Source organism: Propithecus coquereli, unplaced genomic scaffold, assembly GCF_000956105.1.
Source record: "Propithecus coquereli isolate 6110/MARCELLA unplaced genomic scaffold, Pcoq_1.0 Scaffold9, whole genome shotgun sequence".
NCBI lineage: Eukaryota > Metazoa > Chordata > Mammalia > Primates > Indriidae > Propithecus > Propithecus coquereli.
Window position 1 is genome coordinate 6,931,608 of NW_012155284.1, and position 19,277 is coordinate 6,950,884.

General features: G+C 35.5%; 2 protein-coding genes across 2 annotated transcripts in view; both read right to left on the bottom strand.

The window, feature by feature from the left end:
• The window catches only part of ANKDD1B (ankyrin repeat and death domain containing 1B), a 51,789-nt gene extending 47,159 nt beyond the window's left edge, over positions 1-4,630 (bottom strand). The window contains exon 1 of the mRNA XM_012664562.1: positions 4,438-4,630. Within this exon, the coding sequence (XP_012520016.1) occupies positions 4,438-4,630 (193 nt within the window). The remainder of the gene's footprint in view (positions 1-4,437) is intronic.
• A 4,889-nt stretch (positions 4,631-9,519) lies between these two features.
• The window catches only part of POLK (polymerase (DNA directed) kappa), a 33,588-nt gene continuing 23,830 nt past the window's right edge, over positions 9,520-19,277 (bottom strand). Inside the window, exons 9-13 of the mRNA XM_012664536.1 lie at positions 17,254-17,350; positions 13,352-13,523; positions 10,517-11,476; positions 9,880-9,922; positions 9,520-9,659 (exon numbers count right to left, since the gene is read on the bottom strand). Of these exons, the coding sequence (XP_012519990.1) occupies positions 9,575-9,659; positions 9,880-9,922; positions 10,517-11,476; positions 13,352-13,523; positions 17,254-17,350 (1,357 nt within the window). The 3' untranslated portion in view covers positions 9,520-9,574. The remainder of the gene's footprint in view (positions 9,660-9,879; positions 9,923-10,516; positions 11,477-13,351; positions 13,524-17,253; positions 17,351-19,277) is intronic.

Here is a 19,277-nt window from a genome sequence, read left to right on the forward strand (position 1 = left end):
GAAGCACTGTAAAAGACTCTTGATTTATTAAGGCAGTAGTTCTTAGCTCTGGCTTTACAATGAAATCAACTGGAGCCCTTTAAAAAAAATCCATGCCAGGTTCTCAATCCAAACCAATTACATCAGAATATCTAGGAGCTCAACATGTTCAATGACTTGACTACAATTTACTAATTGTATAACCTGGTGACAATTCTGAATTTTAGTATCCAAGCCTGTAAAATGGAGATTATAAAACCTACCTTCAGTGGTGTGCAGGAGTCAGTTCCCACAAGCTCACAAGAGCTGATTGCATGTATCTTACCATCTCTGTGTTGAATGACATCATGTTGTAGCTTGAAATCAGCCACAATGGAAGTATTACACAAACGAAATTTGAAAATCCTACAAATAAAGACTTCCCCCCTTCCAAACTCCAGAAGAGCTGACAGTTAAACACTGACTAGCACACCACTACCTATCTTTCAGCTAGTCAGTGACAGAGTTGAGAAAATGACCAGATAAATCATAAACATACCAATTTTCAGCTTAGCTAAATAATATTTATAGGAGTAGTTTACTATATATGTTTTTTTCCAGTAGTAATTGATAAGATCAAGGTCAAATGTTCAGCCAAAAAGAATAGTTTATACAGAAGTAGTATCATTCACTTAAACTTTTAGGGTTCAAAAATGCCAATGCCTTCAGGAGTTGGGCAAGTATGAGGAAAGGGGGCCAGAACAAGAGGGGACCTTGCTGAACTATAATAGAAAAACAAGGGCACACTCCCTCCCTCATTTCACTGAGGCCCCTGCTCAAATGATACCATCTCTGAAAAACCATAAAAGACCACATGATCCCCTTTTCTCCTGTAACTCTCTACTCCTAAGTCCTGCTGTATTTTTTCTCCATATCACTTGACATTATTTGACATATATATGTATCTCCCACAACATTAAAAGGATGACAAGGGAGTATTATGAACAACTCCAGCCACATAAATTGAACAACTTAGATGAAATAGAACAATTCCTTGAAAACCACAACTACCAAAATTGACTTGAGATTATACAGATAACCTGATTAACCTTATAACTATTAGAGGAATTGAATCTGTAATTTAAAATATTATAAAAAAGAAATCTCCATGATCAGGTGTTTCACTGGTGAATTTTACCAAACAATTAAAGAATAACACCAAGTCTACACAATGTCTTTTAGAAAATAGAAGAGGAAACACTTTCCAATTCATTTTATGACACCAGCCTTTCCCTGATTCCAAAACCAGACAAAGACATTATCAGAACAGAAAACTATAAACAAATATCCTCATGAACATAGTATGAAAAACTCCTCAAAGAAACATCATCAAATTAAATCCAGTGATATATTAAAAACTATAATACACCATCAACGAGTCGGGCTTATCCTGAAAATGCAAGACTGGTTCAATATTTGAAGATCAATCATGTAATCTACCATATGAATAGCCTAAAGAAGAAAAATATATGATGATATCAACTGATAAAGAAAAAGTATTTTTTAAAATTCTACATCCCATTCATGATTAAAAAAAAAAAATCCTCTCAGCAACTTGGGAATAGAAGGGAACTTCTTTGACCTGATAAGAGGTACCCACAAAAAACTGACATCTAACATCACGCTTCATCATAAAAGTCTGAACACTTTCTTTATCCCTAAGATCAGGGGAAAAATTTCCACTCTGACTACTCCTTCTAAATATTGTGCTGAAAGTCCTAGCCAGTGAAATAAAATGGTAAAAGTACATAAAAAGGCACAGAAATTGGAAAAAAATTAAACTCTCTCTAGTCTAGTTGCAGACAACTTGATTGTCCATAAAGGAATGTATAAAACAGCTCTAGAACTAATAACTGAGTTTAACAAAGTTGCAGGATACAAGATCGACACAAAAAAAGTAACCATATTTGTATATACTGGCAATCAACAAATGGAAACTGAAATTTAAAAAGCAACACCATTTACAATCAATTAAAAAAATCAAAATACTTGTTTATAAATCCAACAAAACATGTACAGTTTCTCTATACCAAAGATATATAAAATGTGGATAAAAGAAAGACATAAAAAAAAGAAATAAAGGAAAGCTATATCAAGTCCATGGACTGGAAGACTCAACTTTATAAAGATGTCAATTCTCTGCAAATTAATCTATAGATTTAATGCAACACCAATCAAATGCCAGAAGGACTTTTTATTATAGCTACAGACAAGATGATTCTAAAATTTTGTGGAGAGGCAAAGAAACTAAAATAGCCAAAACAATTTTGAAAAAATAAGAATAAAATTAGAGGAGTCATACTACTTAATTTTATTATAAATCTACACTAATCAATATAGCATGGTATTGGCAAAGAGACACATAGATCAATGGAATAAAATACACAGTCTAGAGATAAACCCACACAAGTATAACCAATTTATTTTTAACAAAGGTTTGAAGGCCTTGACAATGGAGGAGGGATAATCATTTTAACTAATGGTACTTGAACAATTGGACATCTACATGAAAAAAATATGAATCATGACATAAATTTCATACCTTATGTAAAAATTAACTCACAGTGAATCACAGATATAAAGCATAAAACTATAAAACTTTTAGAAGAAAAATAGGAGAAAACCTTCATAACCCGGGTTTAGGCAAAGAGTTCCTACACATGCCACCAAGAGCACGACCATAAAAGAAAAAAATTGATAAACTGGACTTCATCAAAATGTAAAACTTTTGCCTGATGAAAAACACTATTAACAGAATAAAAAGACAAGCAACAGACTGGGGGGATAGATTTGAAAATTACATATCTGACAAACAAACTGTATCCATAATATATAAAGAACTCTTAAAACTCAACAGTAAGAAAATAATCCAACTTAAAAATAGAGAAAAGACTTTGTCTTAGTTTATTTTCTGTTGCTGTAACAGAATACCACAGACTGGGTATATTATAAATAGCAGAAGTTTATTTAGCTCACGGTTCTGGAGGCTGGGAAGTCAAAGAACATGGCACTGGCACCTGGTGAGGACCTTCTTGCTGTGTCAACACATGGCAAAGGGCATCACATGGAAAAGGGCAAGACCATCTGCAAGTGTCAGCTCAGGTCTCTCTCTTTTTACAAAGCTATCTGTCCCATCATGGGGGAGCCACCCTGATGACTTTATCTAATCCAAATTACCTCCCAAAGGCCCTCCAATTAACATATGAATTTGGGGATTAAGTTTTCAATACATGAAATCTGGGGGACACATTCAAACCACAGCAGATTTTAATGGAACAAAGACAACCAAAGGGGATACAATGGCATCATTAGCCATTAAAGGAATTTAAATTAAAACCACAATGAGATACCAATACACACCTATTTTAATGGCTAAAATTAAAAAAATTCCTGACAATACCAAGTTTAAGCTTCTTTCTTAGGGCATCAAGGCCCTGCATACCTCCCCAACCTCATTTTCTCATCCCTTCACTTTCTATGCTCCCAGCCAGGCTGGTCATCTTCCTCTTTCCAGAATATATCAATTTCACCCCTGCCTTGCATTTGCTATTACTCTTGCTTGTCATGCTTTTCCGCCTGAACCCACGGCCTTCACACTTACCGTTATCTTAAATTATCTTATTCATTTATTTGCTTTCTTGTTTTATTGTCCAGCAACCTTCCACCACAATAGAATGTAAACTCCACCTCAACGGAGGTTGTCTCGTTATCTGCATCCCCACTTCTAGTACATGTCTGGCAAATAATAAGCCCTTGAAAATATTTCTGGTATGAATGAACTAAATTGCACATTCTAGTAAGGAACTTCCCAGGTGTACAGCTCCTAAGGCTGGTATTTAGGAAATGAGGCCATCCCAGCCTGTGGGCTTGGATGGTGTGCCTTGTTAACAGAGTTGAATTATTCTTAACTTCTGAACTCTTTAGCAGCTGCTTCAGTTTATGTTACAAATTATTCCCAAGGCATAGATGATCCACTCCATGCTTTAAAAACTTAAGTGCAGAAAGACTGACTTATTTAAAGTCAGACAATAAATCAGTGCATGAGTCAGGATATAAGAGACAACAGCACATGAAACTCTTTCCTTATTTACAAAAGGGCTTAATCATTTCTTTTAAAAGCCTCCTCCTTAATTTGGCAGAGTAATACTTTCCTTCCATTCACAGTACAGGGTGGGGAACGTGAACCAAAACTTGGGTGGAGGTGGATTCCAAAGTTGAAAACTAAGGAACAGGGGGTGACGTGGTGGAAGATGGACTCGGGGTCCCCAGAGCGGAGTCGTGGCACCAATTTCCTTCCCGCGGTGTCCCGAGGCGCTGCCCCGAGTACCCTCTTAAGTCCCTTCAACCCAGCTCGCCCTACCGCCTGTCACGAGGGCGACGCCACCCTCTGATTTTCTGAGACCTCGTCCTGGGACTCACGGAACTCGTGTCGGTCAACTGCAGCCTCTTCTTCTCCAGGCCCCTCCTGCTTTGGGATCCCGGACAAATCCCTCCAAGGCCGGGCGGCCACGCCCCTCAGGTCCTCCTTAAGCCCCTTGGCGGCGGCAGCCGCCCCAAGCAGCAGCCTCTTCGCCGCGGCCCCGCGGCCCTGAGCGCGCCCCGCAGTGTCCATGGTCGCCCCCGCGGGCCCAGAGAGCCCGGCAGGACCCAGACCCAGGGCTCGGGGCTGGACGCGGGCAGGTTGGCCCCGGCAGGACCGCCGGATTGAGTCCGCAGTTCTCCAACCCTGCCCCAGTTTGGGCTGGCCTAGGAGAATCCGCCCTCAGGTGTGGCCTGCGATGTGCTAAGGTTTGGTTGTACCGAAATAAAACATCCTGAGAAATCTACAAGCCCTAATAAACTCCCAGCTCACACTCTACCACTTCTTTGTACAATTTTCAGAGATGTCGAGGTTGGATTTATAACCAACACTATTGGAACTTCAATATTAAATCATTTCTAAATGGGCTTCCAGAATTTTCTTTTGGATAAAATAAGACTCTAAATTTCTCATCTGATAATCATGCAATTATAATTTTTCTTGCCTGATTCTTTTAAAAAATGAAATACTATAGGAGCAAAGAAATTCTGGCCCCCCAAATAAACTTAAAATAAGAGGTAATCTAGTTTTCATTTATTTTGTATTCTTATCGATTTATGAAATGTGTATCATTTTAATATAAATTATATAATATCAATGTTTTAAACTTGTCAGTTTTTCCCTTCAAATTAATGTGCACCAAATGTGAAACATTAAATTCAAAACAATAAAAAGTTGTCAAAAAGTGGCAAAATGTAATTTATTGTCTTCAGAACACCTGTAATTTCAAATTTCCTTTGAAAAAAGCAAAATGGGCACAATGTTTGTATTAGAGATATGATCAAAACAATAGCAAATACATTGAATTGAATATTATGCAGAAATCAGACTATGTACTAATATGAAAAGTATACCATGCAAACAGAAAAACAGAAGACAAAATTAAATCTATGTTTATAACTAAAATTCTAAAAATCAAAAAACATAGAATAACAGTGGAAACAGCACCAGACCAATGGAAATTATACAGCCAAGTACAGAAAGATCTGAATTGTTTATCCAAGTAATTCATGGCATACAAATTGCTTTCAAATTCTAAACCAAGAAATTTAATTTTGTTAAAATCCTCTTACCAATAACAGGAGGAAATGCATCATCATTTTATGCTATATATCCTTATAAAAGTGTATAGTACTTACTCTACTCTGGCAGATGAGACAAAAACTGCAAAGCAGTGCACTTTGTAAATCTTAGCCTTAGATGGATTTCATTTCCTTAACTTCCCTGAGAGCTTGGGCTAAATAAGAAGCTATAAGATATACTGCAGATGGTATTTTTCTTTTTCACCCTGTTTCAAATAACAGATTAGTTTTCAACCAGAAGATTAATTCTAAGTATGCTAGTACACAACAAGATACTGCTCTGCATGATTTGGCTCTACTCATCTCTCGAACCTCAGGCCCTATAACTCTTCTCCATTCTTAATGCTCATTCAGTGTTTCCTGCTCCAGAGCCATTGGCCTTCCATTTCCCTAGGCCTGGAACCCATTCTCCCTGACTCTTCTTTCCAAATTTTTTTAATGGTTTGATCCTTCCTGGCATTAAGGTCTCAGGTTAAATGTCACTTTCTTAGAGGAGCCTTCCCTTCCTTCCTATTCTAAAGTAGTATCCCCTGATTTCACATTCCATTTCCTTATGCTGTTGTCTCTTCCCTTTGTAGAGTTTGTCACTAAAATAATAGCCTGTATTTGTTTGTTGAATGTCTATCTCCCCAACTAGAATGTAAATTTCACAGAGATTTTTTTTTTTTTTTTTGAGACAGAGTCTCACTGTGTTGCCCGGACTAGAGTGCCGTGGCATCAGCCTAGCTCACAGCAACCTCAAACTCCTGGGCTCAAGCGATCCTCCTGCCTCAGCCTCCCGAGTAGCTGGGACTACAGGCATGCGCCACCATGCCCAGCTAATTTTTTCTATATATATATTTTTTAGTTGTCCAATTAATTTCTTTCTAATTTTAGTAGAGACAGGGTCTCGCTCTTGCTCAGGCTGGTTTCGAACTCCTGAGCTCAAACAATCCGCCTGCCTTGGCCTCCCAGAGTGCTAGGATTACAGGCGTGAGCCACCGCGCCCGGCCCACAGAGATTTTTAAAAGTTCATTCCTTGGTGTATCTTCAATGGCTAAAATAGTACCAGGCCTGCAATAAGTATTTATCAAATAAAGATGGAATACAATTCAGCCAGGTGAATAGCAACCTGTCCACCGGTCCTGAAAGCTGTAGTTTCTCCCCAAAGGAAGGTCTTGAGTAAGGGAATACGTCCAATTCTGAAGTAAACCTTTAAATCCAGGAGCTGTTCAAGGATTTCTTCTCCTTAAAAACACCTTCCTTAATTTCTCTTTGCCATCCTCTATCAGGTGATTTCTCCCTAGACTCCCACTGTATATATTCACCTATTACAGCCCTTCCCACATTGAATGGAAACTGTCACTTGGGGAGGCTCTTCATTCCTGGAGGACAAAGATGTCTTAATAACCTTTATGTCCTGTATCAGTTAGGATTCAGCTATAATTAACAGAAAAACCAAAGTGACTATGGCTTAAAAAAGGTTTTGATTTCTATTTCTTGTGAAAGTCTGGAAATGTGCAGGCCAGTGCTGATATGATGCTTCTGTTTTACAAAGTCCTAAGGAACCAGACCCTTCAGCCCATTACTCCACCATGTCCAGGTGCAGCCCTTATGTTGAGGTGTAAATAGCAGCATCTTCTTCCAGGCAGTAGGATGGAGGAAAGAAATTGGAAGAAGAGGCAAAGAGAAATAAAGATTCCCAGAAGCTGTGAGAAAGGAAGTTTCCCAGAAACTATCATGTACAATCCTTCCTTTTTTATCCCATTGGTTAAAACTCAGTCACATAGATATACCTAGCTGGGAAGGCGTGAGCTGCAAGGGTGGGAGATATACTGTAGGTCATCAATTCTGCAATACTTATTTTTCGTACTTTAGTATCTCTTTGAGATATTAAATCATCTGCCTGAATTGAAGATGAGTTCTTCCAGAGAGGATGTGCATTTGCTTCTACCAGTCACTAGGGACAATACTAACCTAAGATCACTTTAATTAAATTTTCTGCTTGAGCTTTTTGGGACCGTACAATTCCTGTGAATTCAGAATACAAACCTACATGTATACTAGTTTGTGGTTTAAATTTTCAGTGACAGTTCCTCCTTCCAACCAGTCCCAAGGTTGAGCATGCAATTTGCTGCCTCTTTTTTGCTTTTTTTTTTTTGGAGACAGAGTCTTGCCCTATTGCCTGGGCTAGATTGCAGTGGCATGATCATAGCTCACTGCAACCTCAAGCTCCTGGGCTCAAGTGATCCTCCTGCTTCGGCCTCCCGAGTAGCTGGGACTACAGGCACACACCACCACGCCTGGCTAATTTTTTCTACTTTTATTAGAGATGGGGTCTCACTCTTGCTCAGGCTGGTCTTGAACTCCTGATCTCAAGTGATCCTCCTGCCTCAGCCTCCAGAGTGCTAGGATTACAGGCATGAGCCACCATACCCAGTCTATTTCTCATTTATTCTTGCTCTGAAGATATAAACCTTGGTATTCCATACTTATGCAGTGGTAACCTATTGGACTCCCCATTTTATTATTTCTTTCTTAGTGGTTTATAAAATAAAGAATTGATGAAATACAGTAGTGGGTGACCCATATTCTGGGCGAACATGTACGTAGCTAAAGTTCTAATAATATTACAGAAAAGTAGAATGTTGAAGGACAACCAGGGTCTCTGCCCTGAATCACTAGCAAAAAACAAACAAAAAAACCCTTGGCACATCTCACACCTGTGGATGGTTTCAGAGATCAAATTGAAGTTTAGCATATTCTAGGAATGAAAAAACTTTTGAACTCTAGTAAAACAGAACTAGGTTTGATCCCAGAACTTACCCACCTTTTTTTCCTCTAATTTAGTAACAGAAAAAGGCTTCCATCTTTATGTTACAATTAAATAATTATTTTTTTGATAAGAACTCACTGATAGCACAAAGGTGTTTGAAGCAACCACTTAAGCTAACTATTAAGCAGTCTTCTTTCACAAATATTAGCAAAAATGTTGATAGAAATGTAACTAAGGTGAGATGTTTTAATATACATTAAGCTTTGTAATTGCACAGTTTTCTCTTGAAGATTATAATAAAAATACACTGTACAATTTATCCTTCATAGATTTGTGAAAAGTACCAACATAATTGCCAAGAAATGAAATACTGCCAATTGAAAGTCCTATATTAAAAAAAGCTACTTTGAATCTTACACTAAATATTTTTTAAAGTGAATCAAGTGCATATTCATTACATACAGGAATCTTAAATAAGAAAAACCAAAAGAATAATTGTATTTTAAGCAAAAACCCTTTTTACACAGATAATACTGTGATATTCTTTTCCTGAAGGTAACAAAACCACTTATGCTAGTTAAGCTAAGCTAATACTTTTCATAGAATTTATGATAAATTTTAATTTTGCATGCTCATGAGGTATCTAAAGATACTAGGATCAAACATAGCAGTCCAATGCCAACAAAGTGGTTAAGTGCTGAAAAATTCTTATACTAAAACAGGTTTGTGTGAATCTCTGAGAGCCCTTATAAATATGTTTATTTTTATTTATTTGTTTTTTTAGGCTAGTCAAATGAAGCAGTTAGAGTGGAGAAATAAATATATTTTGATATTCACTATAAAAATAATAAAGAAATCACTCTCTGATCCCATTCCTAATTCCTCTTTTTAAAATTATCTCTAACAGGTCTGATTTCCAATTGATATACCATGGAAGTAAAATGCTCATGGTTATAAAAAAGATATACAGAAGTAAATTAGTAAATATTCCAAATTATTAGAAAATCAATGTAATTTGGAAAAGGATTATTGCACTTGCCTTCACTAAATAAATCTGTAAACTTAAAAAGAGGAAGAATAAATTCATTGATTATTAAAAAATAACAAGTTTCAATTAAAAATTGATAAAATGTTCAATGTTCATTTAAAAAATGTATCAAGGGTATGTTTTGAATTGATTGGTTTTATTTTCTTTGATGCTGAGTGCTTTGCCATCAGTCCTGGCCTAGAATGAAAAAGAACACACAATTAAAATGCACGGAGAGATTTTAGAAAATAATTTATATTTTATATCAAATACTTGATGTTTTAAAAAAGAAAATAATTCATTTTTTATATTGGTTACTTAATGATTTATAAAAGCAAAATTTAACATCTCCTAAAAATTAGACCTCGGAATGTGACAGTTCTGTAGCCAGCTTTATTAAAGCTCAAATTAGCCATACCTTTTCGTTCTTGTTACCGTCGTCTGTACTCTGCTTGAGCTACCTTTAGAGGAAAGAAAAGTTAAGAAATATGAATAACATGAAATAACTGAAAAGCTATATAAAAATTTAAAATGTTAAAACTGAGTGATTAAAGATAATAAAAACTTTCTCGGTACTATATAGTTCATATCTATAAATACCAAAAACTAACTTTATAGTATAAATTCTTTGTAATTTACTAGTTTTATTAGCATTACACTTAATTTTATTTTTGAAATTTGGGTAGAGCCGGCACTAATGAAAAACAAGTTAAAGAGGTTTTCTGGCTATGTAATTATTATTAATTAAACACTAGGCCTTTAACATTAGCAAATGTTCTCTGAAGGAATTTCTTTTTTGATTAGATCATTCAACTCTTTAAACCTTTGAGCTCATTCTGTGCTAAATTAAGCCCAAACCAAAGTTTTCCCAAAATTCACAATCTATTGGCTTGAGTTATTCTAACCTATGGAAAGGTAACCAACATTTTCCTAAATAGCAGCATATACAAACTACCCCTGTATTAGTGTGTATTTCAGATTTAACAATAATTTTTCTAATTTTAATAGAATATATTCCTAGAAAATCAAGTTCTTTAAAATGACTAAAAACTCACCAGTACTTCTGGAGCTTTCTTTGTGTTGATTAACTGGATTAACTTTATCCTTTCTCAGTTCTTGGATAATACCTTTATTTAAGCAAACATCCATATGTACATTGAACAGGGTAAGATCTGAAGTCTTTTGCTCTAGGTTACAAACAGGACAAACTAGAGTTTGGCCTGTTATTACTTCATTTAAATAAGGCTGGTGGGATTCTTGCCTACTTAATAACCCAACATCTTCATTTTCCAATGAAACAGCACAAGAATCCTGATGACAGTTTTCAATATTAAAAGACTTGCTTGGGAGACTAGAACATTCCTCTTTGCTGTGCTTATTACGTAAAGTATCTACACATTCTGCTTTAGATGAACTATCTATAGTACCCATCAAATCTACACAGTCTACTGAAGTGATTTCTGTGTTTTTCAGATGGGCTTCATAATTTTGCTTCTCACAAAGTGAAAAAGAATAATGTACATTTTCTTCCTCGTTAACTTCGGTAGAGGAAGCATGTGAAAATGAGGACATTTTAGAGTTTTCACTGATTGAAGATCCATCAAGACATGCATCTACATGTTTATTAAAGGCTTCCAGACTAATGTGTCCTTGCTCCCTGAAGCAAACAGGACAGGTAAATATCTGACAGTTATCGGAATTCTCTGACGTTTCTAAATTCTCACTCATCTTCGTCTTTAAAATTTGGAATGGTTGCGATATCTGTAAACTTCGTTTATTCACAGTTTCACATTTAAATGTGTCTTTGTGGCTCCACTTCCTTTCTGATCGTTTGTTATCAAAGAAACTCTTCTTTTGAGACATTTCTAGAGGTTTTACAAACTGATCTTTGTCAGTTTTCTCTAGCATACAGTCAGTGGCTGACAGGGACTGGTTTCCAGCCTGTAAGAAGCCAATAATGCTCCTTTGTTGGTGTTTCTTGTCTTCTTCATTGGGAAAACTAGATATCCGAACACCTAAATTAAACCAACCACAATTAATTTCAAATCCAACAAAGCCAATTCACTCACAATGGATAAAAACATTTTGCATAGTACTGTTGTGATAGAACAAAAGGCTAGTTAGAGAGCAATAATAAACAACGCTGGATATATTTTCTAAATTAAAGGATGCTTTTTTATAGCTGATATTATGAGTGGAAATTTACTTTCCTTTAAAAAAGGAAAAGGATATTATTAAATATCAGAGTTGACTATATAGGCCTTTCAATTAATATCTGACACATAATAACATTAAATACTAAGTAACTAATTGGAATTCACTATACAGACTCTTTAGCTCTTTTTTTAATAGACTTTATTTTTTCGAGGAGTTTTAGGTTCACAGCAAAATTGAGCAGAAGGGACAGAATTCCCATATATCCCTTGCCTGGACACATGCATAGCCTCCCCCAACTCCCCATCAACATCTTGCACCAGGTTGATACATCCATTACAATGATGAACCTATATTGACACATTATCACCCAAAACCCATAGTTTACCTTAGGGTTCACTCTTGGTATTGTATATTCTATGGGCTTAGACAAATTTATAATGACATGTATCTACCATTATATAATCATACAGAATAGTTTAATTGCCCTAAATTCCTCTGTGCTTTGCCTATTCATCCCTCTATCCCCTCTACTCTGACAACCACTGATCTTTTTATTGTCTCCCTAATCTGCCATTTCCAGAATGACATATAGTTGGAATCATATAGTATAGAGCCTTTTCAGATTGGTTTCTTTCACTTAACAATATGCATTTAAGTTTCCTCCATGTCTTTTCATGGCTTAATGGCTCATTTCTGTTATGGGTTGAATATTATTCCATTGTCTGGATGTACCACAGTTTATCCATTCACTTACTGAAAGGACATCTTGGTTGCTTCCAAGTTTTGGTAATTATGAATGATGCTTCTATAGACATCTGCTCTTTGGCTCTTATAACTAACACTTTATTCAATCAATTTCAGTGTGTGCTGTATCTTTCATATATGAAAATATGACTAATGAACCACTATTACTAGTAAAGTGGGCACTTGGAATCCTGATCCATACACATACTCTCACTCAGTTTACTTCGCAAACATGGCTTGTTAGTTTTTACAATGTAGTAAGTGGAAATGTGGTTTCATAGCATCGCAATTCCTTATCTGTAATTCTGAAATTCAGAAAGTTCTGAAAATTTTAAGCAACAGATCATAGCTGATGAGTGAATTAATGCAAGGCTATTTAGTCTTTACAGTTTATGATTTTTTTTTGTTTTGCTACAGTAATATTAATGTGTTTGATGAGGTGTTGCCCCAGATCCCCAAAGGAATAATACAAAAGATACTCTACATGCACTCAATTTGCTTTCTAAAATATGAAAAGCTTTGCATTTTGAAATGTACCTAGCCTCAATAATTTCATTAAGTAATACAAGAAAAATTTTAATTGGTTCTTACTAGAATTAAACTAATGACCATGTCTTCACATACATCAGGTTCTAAGAATTAAGATAAATGGCAGCAGCACAGTAAGAACTTCCTAAATAGGTTTAAGAAATAAAATGAAGGTGAGAATACAGGTGGTCCTTGACTTACAAAGGGGTTGTGTTCCGATAAATCCATTGTAAATTGAAAATATTGTTTGTCAATTTATAATATTTCCAATTTATGATGGGTTTACTGGGGCACAGCCTGATTATAAGTTGAGAGTATACTGAATGCATATTGTTTTGGCACCATCGCAAAGTCAAAAAATTGTGAGTTGAACCATCATTAAGTAAGGGACTATCTGTATTTCCAAAGTTGATTATTTGGGAAAATTTAGCAGATTTAAGGAAAAAGAAGGAAAGTCATACCCATAAGTCTTAATCTCAAGGGATGTGGAAAATCAGCATCAATTTCTGTTCTTAGTAATTCCTTAGCAATAGCAAATATTTCTTCTGCAGTAGAAACAACAGATGAAACTGTAGATGCACGAGTTTTTACTTCAAAATTCACATTCTTCAGCTTAATGGTAACAGTTCTACCCTATAACATAGAGCATACATTATTATGTATGGCTTTTTAGCTTCTAGAAAAAAGTTATTTATAGTTAGAAACATTCAGAAAGGTCTCTTATGTACATATAAGAATATGGAAGTATACCAATTATTTATAAAACATGGTGATAAAAACTGTTATAATTAAAATCCATAAGTAAGCTAAAATCCTATTTTAGCAATAATTATTACTCCCCTTCCCAACTGAATTTTTATAAAAGACCTTCATATAAAGGCAAAGTTAACTGATTATTTTTCTTTTTATTGAATCTTTTTTGGAGGTTAATTCAGGACCTAAAAAGGAAGGAAAAAAAAATCTAACGGTGAAAAGGTCTTATGAATAGCTCATATTTATTGTGTGCCTACTACATGCTAGATACTATGCTAAACAATTTACATGTAATAACTCCCTTTTCAGCTAGTGTTTTATGGGTACAAAGTTTTAGTTGGGGATGATAAAAAAGTTCTAGAGATAGATGGTGGTGATGGTGGAAGAATAATGTGAATGTATTAATATTTAATACCATTGAACTGTACACTTAAAAAGGGTTAAAATGACAAATTTTATGTTATGCATATTTTTGTATTTCCTGGAAGTGGAACTTAATTCCTGTTTTCCCTCACTTGAAGGAGAGTTAGACTTACTGACTCAATTCCAGAGGAAAAAATAGTAACTTTACAGTGGAGAAGCCTAGCAAATACTACCTTACCCAAGTGATGAAGGTTAACATCATCCATGATGTTATGTCACTATCATGTGTTCCTGATAGGATACAAGGAGAAAGGTACTTCACCTTTGTGGTAGTCTTTACAACCCTATAACCCTGACCTAATCATAAGAAAATCATCAGAAAAACCCAGATTGTGGGATATTCTGTGTGACCCCTGGACAGTACCACTTAAGACTGTCAGGTCATGAAAAAAAAGGAAAGACTAAGAAACTGTCACAGACCACAGGAGACTGAGGAGGCTTGACAACTAAATGCAATGTAGTCCCCTATTTTATATCCTGAAACCGAAAGAGAACATAACATGGAAAAATAAGTAAAATCCAAATAAAGTCTGAAGTTTAGTTAATAGCAATGTGCTATTCAGTTTCTTACTTTGGAAAAATGTACTATGGTAATGTAAGATGTTAATAATGGAGGAAACTGGGTGATGGCTATACTGAAACACTGTTGTTTTTGCAACTTTTCTGGAAGTCTAAAATGATTCTAAAATTAAGTTTATTTAAAATATTTTTTTTAAAAAGAACTTTCTTTATACTCAAGTTATGATAGAGAAGAATTATGACAAAAATTCTCATCAGATATCCCATTTTTTGTAGTTAGTAATTTTTTAAAACAATTTTTTAAATTGACACATAACAGATGCATAGCTTTAGGGTATATGTGATAATACATTCATATAATTCGTAAAGATCAAATCAGTGTACCTAGGATATCTATCTTCTTAAATTTTCTCTCTTAGCTATTCTGAAATGTACAATAGATTATGGTAAACTATAGTCACCTTATTGATCTATTGAACACTAGGTCTTATTTTTTCTGTCAAACTGTATATTTGTACCCATGTAGTAATTTTTAAATATTTTTTTATTACACTTTATAACAACTTCACCTCTTGTTTCAGAGTACTGGGAAAATGCTAAATATGAATTGTTATGAATAAAGATTATAAAATAGAAAGTTCAAAGTCTTACAGGCTTTTCTTCTCAATGTGTTAAGCAACCTGGATTCAAGCCTTGAAATGAAATGCCTATTCTAAAAAGTCAATGTCTACATAAGAAAAATACCTGCCCTCCTCAGGAGACGAATAAAAAAAGAAAAAGAAAAAAAAAAAAAAAGAAAAACATCAAGGAATGATTGGAAATCCTTCCCTTTGCCTTATTCTCTAATGCCAGTATAACTATGGTTTTGTTTTGTTTTGTTTTTTTTAGAGATGGAGTCTCGCTATGTAGCCCAGGTGGGAGTTCAGTGGCTATTCACAGGCGCGATCCCACTACTGACCACCTTGGGAGTTTTGACCTGCTCCATTTCTGACCTGGGCCAGTTCACCCCTCCTTATGCAACCTGGTTATGTAGTCCCCTGCTCCGGGGAGGTCACCATTGAGGCCAAACTTAGCACAGGTATCAGATTGGCATAGAGCACTACAGGTCAGAACTCCTGGACTCCCAGTGATTCTCTTGTGTCAGCCTCCCAAGTAGCTGGGGATACAGGCACATGACACTGTGTCTGGCATTACTCTGGTTTTAAACTTATTCAAATGTATTCCTGAGGCAGTGTAAAGTCCTCTGGAATTATACTGGAACCATTCCAGCCTCATAACTTGCTTCTTCAAAGAATGACCTCATTATAGACCTCAGATATGGGTCAGAATTGAATTTGTCTCTGATTGTTAGGGACAGGAATACCCTATTCCAACATTTACTAATTTGTACTTATCATTAAGAAATATGTAATTTAGGGATAACATTAAGCCAAAAAGCTTCTACATAGCAAAGGAAACAAAGAACAAAGTGAAGAGATAACCCACAGAATGGGAGAAAATATTTGCAAACTACCTGTCTTACAAGGGATTGATAACTAGAATATATAAGGAGCTCCAACAACTCAATAGGAAAAAGTCAAATAATTCAATTTAAAAATGGGCAAAGAATGTGAATGGACATTTCTCAAAAGAAGACATACAAATGGCCAACAGGTATGTGAAAAAATGCTCAACATCATTAGTCATCAGAGAAATGCAAATCAAAACTACAAGGAGGTATCACTCCACCTCAGTTAAAATGGCTTTTATCAAAAAGACAGGCAGTAATAAATGCTGGTGAGGATATGGAGAAAACAGAACCCTCACACACTGTTGGTGGGAATGTAAATTAGTGTAACCACTATGGAGAACAATATGGAGGCTCCTCAAAAAGCTGAAAATGGAACTACTATATGACCCAGCAATCCCATTCCTGGGTATATATCCAAAGGATGGGGATTCAGTATATCAAAAAGATATCTGTACGCCCATGTTTATTATAGCACTATTCACAATAGCCAAGATATGGAATCAACCTCAGTGTCCATCAACAGATGAATGGGTAAAGAAATTGTGGTATATATACACAATGGAATATTATATAGCCACAAAAATAATGAAATCTTGTCACTTGAAACAACATGGATAGAACTGGAGAACGTTAAGTGAAATAAGCCAAGCACAGAAAGACAAATCTCATGTTCTCACTGATATGTGGGAGCTAAATATTAAAAACAATTGATTTCATGGAGACAGAAAGTAGAATGATGGTTACCACAGGCTGGAAAGGGTAGCAGGGAAGGGGGGATAAAGTGGGGATGGTTAATGGATACAAAAATATATTAATAATTAGGTAGATAGAATGCACAATATTTGATAGCACAACAAAGTGACTATAATCAACAAGAAGTTAGAGTATACTTTTAAATAACTAAAAGAGTGGAATTGGAATGTTCCTAACAGAAAGAAAAGTTAAATGCCTGAGGTGATAGATGCCCACTCGAATTACCCTGATTTGATTAATTCACATTGTATGCCTGTATCAAAACATCACATATATCCTATAAAGATATACTATTATGTACCTATAATAATTAAAAATAAAAAAAGTACTCTAACTCTTGTTTTAGGGTAACATTTTATTATTAAAAAATTTAAAAACAAAGAACACCATATCAAAATAAAGTACCTTAAGTCCTTCTTTCTGTAGATCTTGAGCAAGTTCACTGCAAAGTTCTTGGCACAAGCTGTACTGTTCTTCTGCTTTATTTATCTCACTGAATGTCCTAGAAAATCAAGAATGATTTTGGTGCACAAAGTAAACTATAATTCAGGATAATTTGGGAATGATATAGTAAGTTTTTACAGCCTAGCATTAAGTTATATTTTCTGAAGTACAAAATAAAGTTTTCAGATGAATTACAATATAATTAAATAAAAACATCTAAGATTTACATAAATAATAGAAAACCATTTAGATAGGTAAGCTGATTAACAAAGGAGCAATTTTATGCTCTTGCTCTCTCTACAATATTAAAAAAATGATTAAAGTCACCAACAGATAATGATAATGCCCCCACAACTTAAAACATATTAGTGTGTGTGTGTGTGTGTGTGTGTGTGTGTGTGTGTGTGTGTGTGTGTAGAAAGAGAAAGAGAGAGAGAGCCTGTTACAGAAGATTGTCTTAAGAAAGTACAGATGATAACTCATTCCAATTATTGCACATAGATTTTCTGGATAGGAAATATCTTTAAGTAAATTAAGGGTTTGGTTCATGGTACCTAGGCAGAGTTGTCTAATAGACAACTGAAAATGGAGGGCTGGTAAGATTAAAGATATTTTGAATTAATTGGCAAGAGTGCTGAAAGAAGTTTATAGGTGATATTAACCCATAAAAGAAGACACTAAGAAGAGACCAGAGTGATGAGTACAAAACCCTCAGCAAATAACTGTTCAGTAAAGAGTCCCCATTCTAACATTGTCGCCAGGTACTCATTTCTCTTTCCTAGCGGCAATAGCTTCTTATCCTTATGAATTCCTCCAGAGATATTTCATACAAATATAAGCAAACATTCTCCTTTCATTTTTTATATAAACAGTAGAACATTAGGTACATTGTTAAGGATCTTGATTTTCTCAATTATCTTGGTGAGAGTTCCCTATGAGCAAGTAATTTCCTCATTTTTATATGGTCCCATAATATTCTAACTTAAAAATGTAAGGTCATTTAACCAGTTCTCTATTCATGGATATTAAAGTTATTTTCAATCTTTTGCTATCATAAAAATATGCAACGAATAACCTTGTATACATGTGAAACAACACGTGATTACATTTGTGGAATGAATTCCTAGAAAAAGAATTATGGGATCAAAGTACATGTGTATTTGTGCTTTTGATAGATAATGCCAAATTTCTTGCCCCTGTGATAGGCCAAATACTGGTCCCCAAAGATGTCCACATCCTTGGAATTTGTGAACCTAGTAACTTGCATGGCAAAAAGGACTTTGCAGATATGATAAAATTATGATGAAGTATCCAGGTGTGCCCATCGTAATCCCTAGGGTCCCTATAAGAAAGAGGCAGGAGGGTCAGAGTCAGAGAAAGAGAAGATGCTGAGGCCACCAGTCAAGGAATACAGGCAGCCTCTAGAAGTTTTTGGTAAAAAAAAATGGATTTTCTCCTAGAGCCTCTACAGCCCTACCAACACCTTAATTTTAGGACTTCTGACCATCAGAATGATAAGAGAATAAATTTGTCTTATTTTAAGCCACTAAATTTGCAATAATTTGTTATAACAGGAATAAGAAACTAATATACCTCCTCCAGAATTTATACCTTTTTCAGTTCCACAGTATTGCCAATAGAGTAAGTTAGAATCTTTGCCAACCTGATTAATGAGCAAAGGTATCTGAGAGAACTTTCAATCTGTATTTTTTAAATTATAAATGAGGGCCGGGCGCGGTGGCTCACGCCTGTAATCCTAGCTCTCTGGGAGGCCGAGGCGGGCGGATGGTTTGAGCTCAGGAGTTCTTAGCTCTCTGGGAGGCCGAGGCGGGCGGATGGTTTGAGCTCAGGAGTTCTTAGCTCTCTGGGAGGCCGAGGCGGGTGGATGGTTTGAGCTCAGGAGTTCGAGACCAGCCTGAGCAAGAGCGAGAACCCGTCTCTACTAAAGATAGAAAGAAATTAATCAGACAACTAAAAATACATAG